At 39.6% G+C, this 11983-nt stretch overlaps 1 protein-coding gene across 3 annotated transcripts in view; it reads left to right on the forward strand.

Annotated features, from left to right (window-relative positions):
• The window catches only part of gramd1c (GRAM domain containing 1c), a 47574-nt gene extending 35934 nt beyond the window's left edge, over positions 1-11640 (forward strand). For 2 of the 3 annotated variants that reach the window (XM_034169404.1, XM_034169410.1), the window contains exons 12-18: positions 6020-6162; positions 6259-6362; positions 6641-6811; positions 7960-8026; positions 8219-8341; positions 8666-8771; positions 10585-11640. In XM_034169404.1, the coding sequence (XP_034025295.1) occupies positions 6020-6162; positions 6259-6362; positions 6641-6811; positions 7960-8026; positions 8219-8341; positions 8666-8771; positions 10585-10653 (783 nt within the window). In that variant the 3' untranslated portion in view covers positions 10654-11640. The remainder of the gene's footprint in view (positions 1-6019; positions 6163-6258; positions 6363-6640; positions 6812-7959; positions 8027-8218; positions 8342-8665; positions 8772-10584) is intronic. The other variant, XM_034169418.1, reaches the window with a different exon arrangement.
• The last annotated feature ends 343 nt before the right edge of the window (positions 11641-11983 follow it).

Here is an 11983-nt window from a genome sequence, read left to right on the forward strand (position 1 = left end):
ACCAGGTCCTCCTGTGTAGTTCTGAGCTTTCTCAGAATAATCCTTACCCCACAAAGTGAGATCTTGCATGGACTGACCGAGGGAGATTGACAGTCATCTTGTGTTTCTTCCACTTTCTAATAAATAATAATAACAGTTGCTGTCTTATACCAGGCTGCTTGCCTGTTGTCCTGTAGTCCATCCCAGCATTGTGCAGGTCTACAGTTTTGTCCCTGGTGTCCTTAGACAGCTCTTTGGTCTTGGCTATGGTGGACAGGTTGGAGTGTGATTGAGTGTGTGAACAGGTGTCTTTTATACAGGTAACAGGTTCAAACAGGTGCAGTTAATACAGGTAAAGAGTGCAGAATAAGAGGGCTTCTTAAAGAAAAATTAACAGGTCTGTGTGAGCCAGAATTCTTGCTGGTTGGTAGGTGTTCTAATACTTATTTGCAGCAGTAACATACAAATAAATTATTAAAAAAATCATACATTGTGATTTCCAGAGTTTTTTTTTTATTATTATGTCTCTCAAAGTGGACATACACCTAAGATGAAAATGTCAGACCCCTCCATGATTTCTAAGTGGGAAAACTTGCAAAATCGCAGGGTGTTCAAATACTTATTTTCCTCACTGTATATATCTCCACACACCTACAATGTGTGCACACAAAATATAATCTGTTCCGTTCTGGTCACGCTCCTAGTTGGAAGTGTAATGGGCAATGCTGCTGCCTCACAGCAGGGAGGTTCTGGGTTCTCTGTCAACGCTCTGGTTTCTTCCTGCTGTTTAGAAATGTGTAGATTAGGCTAACAAGTTACTTTTGGTCTGTTATCAGTACTGTTACTCATCTATCTATCAAAATTGGCAAACTGTTTTATCAAAATGTACTTCAGTCATGTTAAAATGATTTTTGAAATGCCATTTAATTATAGTTTGGCATAGTCATTGTTTGCAACTCTTGTAACATTCTGTAGAGCAGGGGTGGCCAAGTTCGGTCCTCGAGAGCTACCTTCCTGACACTCTTAATTGTCTCCCTGCTCCAACACACCTGAATCCAATGAAAGGCTCATTAAAAGTCTGCTAACGAGTCTTTCATTGGATTTGGGTGTGTTGGAGCAGGGAGACAACTAAGAGTGTCAGGAAGGTAGCTCTCGAGGACCGAACTTGGCCATCCCTGTTGTAGAGCATGTTATTTATTTTTTTTCTTCACTAGTCTGGTGTGACTTGAATACTGAAAAAACCCTGCACATTTTTAATAATACCCAAAATACTATTTATGATGGACTTTCCCAGAAATCAAAGCACTAAACTAATAATAAAAGAATAAATTATCATCATAAAAAGTAATACAACAGTGCACAAAAATTCCAAATCAAAGGGCTGATGGTGCAAATTGTTCTCCAGTGTGACTTGAATATATATATATATATATATATATATATATATATATTTTTTTTTTTAACAAGTATGACTTATACTTTGTAAAATAATAGTAATTTCAAGTAGAAAAAAATGTGCTGTACATAATAAGACTTTTTTTGTTTTTTTGCATCTGTGGATAAGTTGGCATGCCACTCTGTAGACATGCCTTTCAAAAATTCTTGAAAGGGTAGTTGTAAAACAGCTAACTGATCATCTGCAGAGGAATGGTCTATTTGAAGAGTTTCAGTCAGGTTTTAGAATTCATCATAGTACAGAAACGGCATTAGTGAAGGTTACAAATGATATTACGGCCTCAGACAGTGGACTCATCTCTGTGCTTGTCCTGTTAGACCTCAGTGCTGCTTTTGATACTGTTGACCATAAAATTTTATTACAGAGATTAGAGCATGCCATAGGTATTAAAGGCACTGTGCTGCAATGGTTTGAATCATATTTATCTAATAGATTACAGTTTGTTCATGTAAATGGGGAGTCTTCTTCACAGACTAAGTTTAATTATGGAGTTCCACAAGGTTCTGTGCTAGGACCAGTTTTATTCACTTTATACATGCTTCCCTTAGGCAGTATTATTAGAAAGCATTGCTTAAATTTTCATTGTTACGCAGATGATACCCAGCTTTATCTATCCATGAAGCCAGAGGACACACACCAATTAGCTAAACTGCAGGAATGTCTTACAGACATAAAGACATGGATGACCTCTAATTTCCTGCTTTTAAATTCAGATAAAACTGAAGTTATTGTACTTGGCCCCACAAATCTTAGAAACATGGTGTCTAACCAGAGCCTTACTCTGGATGGCATTACCCTGACATCTAGTAATACTGTGAGAAATCTTGGAGTCATTTTTGATCAGGATATGTCATTCAATGCGCATATTAAGCAAATATGTAGGACTGCTTTTTTGCATTTGCGCAATATCTCTAAAAATAGAAAGGTCTTGTCTCAGAGTGATGCTGAAAAACTAATTCATGCATTTATTTCCTCTAGGCTGGACTATTGTAATTCATTATTACCAGGTTGTCCTAAAAGTTCCTTGAAAAGCCTTCAGTTAATTCAAAATGCTGCAGCTAGAGTACTGACGGGGACTAGAAGGAGAGAGCATATTTCACCCATATTGGCCTCTCTTCATTGGCTCCCTGTTAATTCTAGAATAGAATTTAAAATTCTGGCTTTGACACAGTGATGCCGGTAACGTTACTCTAATCTGACCACTTTTTTTAGTAACGAGTAATCTAACGCGTTAATCTTTCCAAATCAGTGGGATGGGGGCGTGAGGGAGGGATGTGCCCCCCTCACAACACCCCTAGATTAAAGGTGCAATTTTGAAGCCGTTTTTTACTACAACTAATATTGCTTAAAATAATAATAATTTCGACAAGTAAAATGTTTAGAGAGAATTTAAATGTTAGAAAAATGTTAGAATTTAATAGTTACCTTTATAAACAATGTAGGCTCGAAATTGCAAGTTTTACTGTTACAGTGCTGTCAACAGTTAAATATGAGGTCAAGAAAGACATCTTTATTTTACTTTTTATAAAACAAGTATTTATTTTCATTGAAGTCAAGAAAGGGTGACTATAAAGTGAGTTTTGGCAAAACAGGTATCATTGTCATGTTGAGGTGGCAGAGGGTTGTTGTCGGCAGCTGGGAAAAGTAACTAAAAAAGTAACTAGTAATCTAACTTAGTTACTTTTACAATTGAGTAATCAGTAAAGTAACTAAGTTACTTTTACAATTGAGTAATCAGTAAAGTAACTAAGTTACTTTTTCAAAGTAACTGTGGCAACACTGCTTTGACAGGGTACCTTTTATTAATCTCCTTGTTTTTCATATCCTCTTTTCTCTTTTTCCTAAACTGGGCATTTGATGACTGAACTTTTTCTTGTCTTATTTACTGTATTTGGCAATTGGGGAACAATAGATGATCCATGTATCAACACTGTCAAGCAAGAGTCGAGATTAACAAGTCATCTTAGTGTAGATTAGTTTTGTATTTTTAACAATTTCTCACAACCCAGAAAAGTAACACGTAGGTTAAATCATAGGCTTCTATTAGCAATATAATATGCTTTATTTGGAAGAAATCCAAGGTGCGACTCATTGACTTTATTAATTTCATTAGAGTTTTGAAAATACATGCGGCAAACTGGACCTGAGGTCCAGAAAGGAACCCATTCCCTCCCTCTCTCCCCGGCGCACTCTGCTCCATCCTTGCACACACAGACAGCGAGCGCTTCCGGGGTGTCTGCCTTTGTGCGACAGCTTCTCAGTTAGCAGTAAGCAGGATCTCCTCACACCGTGGAACCATCAAAAACAAGTCTACGTAGTTGAAAGCTCAGAGGTGGTGGCGGTGTTTGTTGTTGTCGTTTTTGCCTTCGGGAGCATTAGTCTGTATCAGTATCTGTATATGAATGGCTACCTGCCATGGCTGGAGAAGCAACCTGCACTGGACTGGCATCCTGCCCAGAGAGAGTCATAGATGCTCTTCTCATATATCAAATGGCTCTCTTATCCACTTCACGCTCCAGAATCCAGAGATAAGCACCGGCCTGATGGGCCTGGCTTTTATTATTAATGTAGCACTTTCAAGCAGGAAAAAAAAGTACAATGTGCTGTAAATGAAACATCAAGACACAATTTTATTTTATTTTTTGCACTTTAGAACACTTAAACTTGAACATGAACTGCAAACAAAAAATATACTAACCAGCTGCTGTAATTAATAAGAAAGCTAACAGCAGAAAATAAATGTTTTTAATATTTGTTTAAAAAAATGTAACCCTTATCCACTGAAATGTGTACTAAGCTATCACTGTGTACAACCCCAATTCCAATGAAGTTGGGATGTTGTGTAAAATTTAAATAAACAATAGTGATTTACAAATCTTCAATCTATATTCACTTGAATACACCACAAAGACAAGATATTTAATGTTCAAACTGATAAACTTTGTTTTTGTGCAAATATTTGCTCATTTTACAATGGATTCCTGTAACACATTTAAAAAAAGCTGGGACAGTGGTATGTTTACCAGTGTTACATCACTTTTCCTTTGTGTTTGGGAACCGAGGACACTAATTGTTGAAGCTTTGTAGGTGGAATTGCTTGATGTATGACTTCAGTTGTTCAACAGTCCGGGGTCTCAGCTGTCGTATTTTGCGCTTCATAATGCATTTTCAATGGGCGACAGGTCTGGACTGCAGGCAGGCCAGTCTAGTACCTGCACTCTTTTACTATGAAGCCATGCTGTTATAACACGTGCTGAATGTGGCTTGGCATTGTCTGGCTGAAATAAGCAGGGATGTCCCTGAAAAAGACGTTGCTTGGATGGCAGCATGTGTTGCTCCAAAACCTGGATGTACTTTTCAGCATTGATGGTGTCACCACAGATGTGTAAGGTGCCCATGCCATGGGCACTAACACACCCCCATACCATCACAGATGCTGGCTTTTGAACTTTGCGCTGGTAACAATCTGGATGGTCTTTTTCCTCTTTTGTCCAGAAGACACAACAGCCATGATTTCCAAAAACAATTTGAAACGTGGACTCATCAAACCGCAGCACACTTTTCCACTTTGCGTCTGTCCATTTCAAATGAACCTGGGCCCAGAGAAGGCGGCAGCGTTTCTGGATGTTGTTGATGTATGGCTTTCGCTTTGCATGGTAGAGTTTTAACTTGCACTTGTAGATGTAGTGACGAACTGTGTTAACGGACAATAGTTTTCTGAAGTGTTCCTTAGCCCACGTGGTAAACTCCTTTACACAATAATGTTGGTTTTTAATGCAGTGCTGCGTGAGGGATCGAAGGTCACGGGCATGCAAGTGTTGGTTTTTGGCCTTGCCGCATACGTGTAGAAAGTTCTCCAGATTCTCTGACTCTTCTGATTATGTTATGGGCTGTAGATGATGGAATCCCTAAATTCCTTGGAAACTGAATGTTGAAAAATGTTTAAACTGTTGGACTATTTTTTTTTTTTTCACGCGGTTGTTCACAAAGTGGTGATTCTCGCCCCATCTTTGCTTGTGAACGGCTGAGCCTTTTGGGGATGTATTTATGCCCAATCATGACACACACACCTGTTTCCAAACAGGTGTTCTTTGAGCATTCATCAACTTTCCCAGTCTTTTGTTGTCCCATCCCAACTTTTTTGAAATGTGTTGCAGGCATCCATTTCAAAATTAACAAATATTTGCACAAAAACAATAAAGTTTATCAGTTTAAACATTAAATATCTTGAGGTGTATTCAGTTGAATATAGGCTGAAGAGGATTTGCAAATCATTGTATTTTGATTTTATTTACATTTTACACAACGTCCCAACTTCAATGGAATTGGGGTTGTATTTGAGGGGGTAAAGTCTCATAATTGATCTCTTTAAAATTCCAGTTACAGAGAAGAAAGGTGTAGTTGAACTTTTTAAAATAAATAACACTTTGTTCTGTAAAAACTATAGCTGCCCTGTTTTCTAACATTGTGTAGTTGAAAGGTGAACCACAACAAAAGGGGTTTGGCCTGTTTACCAGTAAATCTGGTGTCTGTTTTCAAATGGTGTCATGTTTGTTCTTACTTTGACTCTGTGTCCCTTTTTAGACCTTGTACAAAGAATCCAGAGATGGCCACTACTACCTTGTGGACGCGGAGGTGTACACTCATGATGTTCCCTACCATGACTACTTCTACACTCACAATCGTTACTACATTGTGCGGAACTCAAAGCGGAAGTGTCGACTGAGGTAAGATAATGTTCACAGCTTTGGCGTATCGCTTTTGGGTTTTGAAGAACATTAGTGACTGGTTTCTGAAACAGATCCTTTGTTGTTTTTGTTCAGAGTTTATACTGAGGTAAAGTACAGGAAACAGCCGTGGGGTCTGGTGAAGTCCTTTATCACCAAAAACTCCTGGAGCGGTATAGAAGATTACTTCAAAGAGCTGGGTGAGTAGTTTTTGTTCAGACTGGCGGACGAACAAAGAACTTCCTATGTTCAACTTTTCTGATAATTCATTTCCTGTGAAGGACATCAGGCTCTGCAGCAGTAAATAAAGTTGTATCTGAATGTGCAAACTGAATGCACTGAATTTTATTGCTTGATGTTTGACAATAAACCTGCAACTGTGTTTATTTGCAGAGACTTCTGATATTAAACTTCACATTCATCAGATACGTTTCATCCACTTAGTCTGACTTTGTGGTCATATGATGTTATGATGCAGAAGCAGAACTGCTGGAGGAGGAAGCTGAGCTGACTCAAGCAGGCGGAGACTCGGGCAAGATTGGGGCACTCCGACGGAGGAGGCGGACTTACAGTCGGACCATGTCTGAACACATGAAGCCCAACAAGCAGTATGGACAAAATTCTGAACAGCACAGAGATGGTACCAGGGGTACAATGTTATAAATTGTATATAAATCTTCATCAGTTATATAGTATACAAATAATGAATGTTTGAGTTCAGTGGTGTGAATATTTCATGAGGTGAAAGCTGGAACAAACCATTGAATGGTTTATTCCAGTTTTCACACCATTGAATGTAAAAACATTCATTATTTGTTTTACAGTATAACGGCTAAAATAGATCCTTGTCACTTGATATTTTCTGAATTTATAAACAACAGAAAAGGGACTTACATTTTTGTGTTCCATTGCTGCTAAAGTCCAAATAGTGATGTGTAGTCCAGTGATGCTGTGAGCTGACTTCAGACTCCCATAAAAAAAGACTTTGTGTAGTTCCTCAGTCCAGCCAAAAATCACATCGCGTTTCATCTGAACAGCTCTTCATGCATCCAGACGGCTTACAGCAGAGTGGATTTTGTGTGTGTGTGTTAAAAGAATTAGCAGCGTCAGTTAGCTCAGTCGATCGTCTCAGTAGAGTCGTCCCGTGCGTGAGCACACGGCGCTTGTGTGCATGTGTTACTACTAAAAAAAAGACGGTGTACATCCTCAGTGCAGCGAAAAAAAATCATGTAAAAAATTAGTCCAGCTTTTCATTCTAAATTCCTGCCAACAGCCTCCGTACAGCGCAGTGGATTTGTTTTGTGTGTGCAGAATGCAATGGTACCAAACTTATGGAAACAAATTTGCACTCTAAATGGAACCAAACTGAACTCTAAATGCATTGGAACACAAATGGGACAAATAAACCATGTCATATGACATACAAAGCACCAATCAAATGACAAGGATCCACTCAGCTGTTATATAATATTGATTAGTACAGGAATGGCATTGTTTATTTTTAGAGTTGTGCAAATGTTTTAGGCAACTGACACATTTTAAACAAAATATAAAATCTATTTAAGTGAAATATAACTTCATCTCATAAAAACTTGGTTAAAAAAAAAAAATTTTTCATTAGATTTTAATCGACCAACCACTAATCAACTAGGTGTAAAAAGTGAATGATGGAAACTGCAGGCAGCGCCACTGCTGTGTACCAGATAACAGTCCAAATTATGTGGAATATATTAACATGGCACGCTACAGTCAAAACACAAATGGCATTTATTGTTCTGTCCTCCGCACATATTTCAGTACCTGCAGAAATGGCAGGCCCGCACAGATGGAACATCACAACGATAGTGGCTTGGATGAGTGTGATGTAAGTACACAAACAGTGAAAATGTCTCACCAATAGAAAGCACTCTGACTCAGCTGTACACCTTATCAATTGCAAGGAAGTGATGATGAATGAAAGTGTATTGGTGAGAGTTTTCCAAACTTTGTATCTCTTTCTGCGTCACCATCCAGAGCAGGTAATCACTTTAGATGATGTAAATGCTGCTTCTTTCAGTTTGCTGATCCTGACTGTGCTGAATCTGGGCCTGTTCTTAAAGTTGTGGGCCATGGAGGATGTGGCCCATCGCATTTACCTGAGCACTAAACATCGCCTTCAGGAAAGGAACGCAGCAGCCAGGTCAGCTTCTCTGCATGATTACTCAGAAATCACATCTTTATATGGGAGGAGCGGAAGAAGGGGAACCTGCAGTCCACACATGGACTCTGTTGAATTACTCAGCATTGTCATTTTGTCGCCCTGGTGGTGAAGTCTTGAGTTTGCACCAATTGTCTTTCCATGCTTTTTATTTTTTTTAACGTTCTCTTTGACCATCTTCTACTCTCAGGGATTGTCATCGTTTAGTTGTCTTGATACAGCAATGACTTTAAAGAACCTTTAGTTTTTAAGTAGCAATAGCAAACATGGCTCTGCATGTCAAAGTACTTGCTTTCTCTCTGACAGCTTGGTGGCTGAATGTGGTACAAGACAACAGCCAGCGTATAGGACTAGAGAGGAGGCACAGTTGCTGAAAGCTGTTCTTCAGGATTCCATCAACCTTTTAGAACAAGTAGGTAGATTGGAACCAAAAGTTTTTTTTTTTTTTTTTTTAAGGACACTACTGGCCATTTTGCATGTCGGCGCTCAATGTGTATAATTTGCACGCACTACTGGCAACTATTCTCAAGACCATATGACTGTGGAATGCTTTTATTATAAATTTTTTATATTCTTATGTAGCAAGATGAAGTTTGGCTTGACAAAGACATTCCCGCTAGCTTGGCTAATGGGGAATTCCCCTTTGGCTCACCTGATAGAGTTCTGGTCTTTAATGAGAGCAGTCCGGAGTTCAATCCCACCGCCGTTCCGGCCACAAAGGTCCTACGGTCACAATTGGCATTGTCGGCAGGATGTACTGTAGATAGTCACTGAACATGCTTAAATGCACCTGTGACTTTGGGACAAAGTCAAAAATGGTGGGGAGATATGTAGCAAGATGAAGTTCGGATTGAAAAAGACATTCCCGCTAGCTTGGCTAACGGGGAATTCCCCTTTGGCTGACCTGGTAGAGTTCTGGTCTTTAGTGCGAGCAGTCCGGGGTTCAATCCCACCGCCGTCCTGGCCACAAAGGTCCTACGGTCACACTTAGTTCAGTCATTCACAAACTGGTCCTGAAGGACCAATTAACTTACACATTTTCCATCTCTCCCTGCTCTGCCACAAGCTGATTAGCTCATTCAAATGTCTTAGTACTTGATTGGTTGCACATCTGAATGAGCTAATTGGCTTGTGGCAGAGCAGAGAGAGATGGAAAATTTGTAGGTTAGATGGCCCTTGAGGACTGTTTGAGAACCACTGGTCTAGTTGATAGTTTAAACCAGGGCTGGCCAACTTCTCATTCTGTTGTACATTTTGTCCCATATCATGTTTCTCTCAGTGGTTGTTGGCTGATGTTCATGTGAATGTCTGCTTCAGTGAGCAGAGCACAGGTGACAAAAAAGTAATCAATTTGTGTAAACGATTTGTCCAGCTAGTCCCAAAGTGTGAAGAGCAGCTATTTTGAAAAATGTTTCTTGAATGTGCTTTCGTGCTCAGAGGTGTAGAGCTTTGAGTTTCACACTCAGCTGCATTTTAATTCTGCTGGGAACTTGACACGCTACAAGTCTTGAATTTAGAGACTTGGGGCCCTGTCACTGCTTGACGATTTAGCCAGCGTATGCTGACAGTCCCATTTCCACCAAGTAGTTTGGGTCTGTACTGCACGATGTGGTGCGGGGCAGAACAGTAAAGTCTAGCTTGGTTTGCGTTTCTACCACTGCAGAACCCAATTGTTTGGCAGGTGGAACACGTAAATATTGATGAGCACGTGATCGAATGCGCGTACGGTGTCACGTGGCCTCTCTATTCCACACGGAGGCAAAACGGAGTAATTTAATATCATTTCGTTTTAGTCTTGATGGATCATGGGATTTATTTTCGTCACGTGCAGAATGCTGATGAGTCGACTGATGCCTGTGGAAAACACTGAGGTGAACTAATGAGGCGCTGTGACTTTTTCAACTGTTAAAGTGCCGGTCGTGGTCTGATCAGTTAGACAGGAGGGGGACCGACCAGACTGCGACACCGGCATCCTCTGGTTCAGCTGAAACGCACCTGGAGCAGAGAAATCCCAGAGGGACCTGCTTTAAAACGCGATGTTTCTTCAGCCACGACAACGAATTAAAGTATTTTCAAATGTCGTTTTCCAAAATCAGGATGCTTTATGTGGATTTTAATCAGCCCCTGTGTGCATTTTTGTCAGGCTGTGATGATGAATCCGACTGAAACGAACAGGTAAGATTAAGACTTTATATTTACTCCATTTTTTCTTTCTTTTCTCGCAGCTCCGGAGTTCCCTGATGGTGCTGCAGCAGAACTTCGCAATGGCCAATCGAACAGCAACGCCACAATGACACACGTCATGTAGCAAGCACAGAGTGCCGCCCCCTTGAAAAAGATTTATAGCATTGAAATGCCTTTTAGAAAACCTCTGGTATTCAGTGACTTTGCCCTGTAAATTCTCAGGTCCCTGATTGGCCGTATGTTATCGGCTAAGTGTCCCAAAGCTTCTGGTTGGGGTATCAAATGCCAGGATGGTTTATTAAATGCTGCACACTAAAGGCCGGGAGGGTGTGGTCACTGTCACGTGCTGTTCTGAGCCATGCAGTCTATGTTCTGAGCTCATTTGTCTAGTGTCCTTTCCACTTATTTTAATCAATGGCATTAGATACGACAGAATGAGCAGTGTGTCACATGAATGTATCTTGATTGATTACAGGGAATTAAATGCATTTTAATCATTGTGGGTTTAAATTCTCCCACCTCACAAAAAATGTGCCTATTTTGTACTTATAAAATGTTTTTGTATATTCAGGCTTGACAAGACTACAAAGTTTACTGGACTGACAAAAACTGGTGTCCATTATTGTACAGCAGATGTATTATTTAATGTTTTTAATTTAACTGAATCACTGGGATTGTCTGACTTGAGCAGTCACAATGGTGCCTGATTATTATTATTTTTTTTAATTATTTAAACTGACTGCACATATGTAATTGGCATTGTGTTTGACCTCTGCATTGAGCTATAGGTTACACTTATTAGGATATGTTGATACAGATTATTCACAGGTTATTAAAGCTGTATAGGAGAGGTGAGCCTTGTTTAATATAGTTTCTTGGTATGGTGCACTTGCTTTCACTTTACTGAATTCATGTTCTGTGACTTCTAAGTTAACACTGAGCACATAATTACAATTTTAGCATTGTTTGGTGACTTACATTGCCATCATATACATAGGTGCACCATTTGGTCCTTTCGTCATACAAATGCTTTTGTTTAATCTTACATTTTGTACTTTTTTTAACTTTGTGATGCACCATTTTAATAAATGATACTACAGTAATGTGTGAGGTTTTCTTGAATTTTAATACAATCATTTGGCATTAATGAACCTCATGTGGTTGTGGTCCCCCGTGTCTGGCAGTAACCCTTCACAATATGTAGGGTGATTCTGGACATTAATCGACCGGTAGCTATATCTGATCTAGATTCGTTTTGGTAGTCCCATCTTTATATCTGGCAGGGAAAATGTGTGGCATCCCTGCCTCAAGACTGAAGCGGTACCCCTGAATAAATGCTCATCACATTGATAAAACCTGTGCTATATCAGCATGCAAATCTATATCTGATCTGTGGCAACCTTGAGCAAAAAAGAAGTCACCAACACTGCACTACGGCTT

Source organism: Thalassophryne amazonica, chromosome 1 (assembly GCF_902500255.1).
Source record: "Thalassophryne amazonica chromosome 1, fThaAma1.1, whole genome shotgun sequence".
Classification (NCBI taxonomy): Eukaryota; Metazoa; Chordata; class Actinopteri; order Batrachoidiformes; family Batrachoididae; genus Thalassophryne; species Thalassophryne amazonica.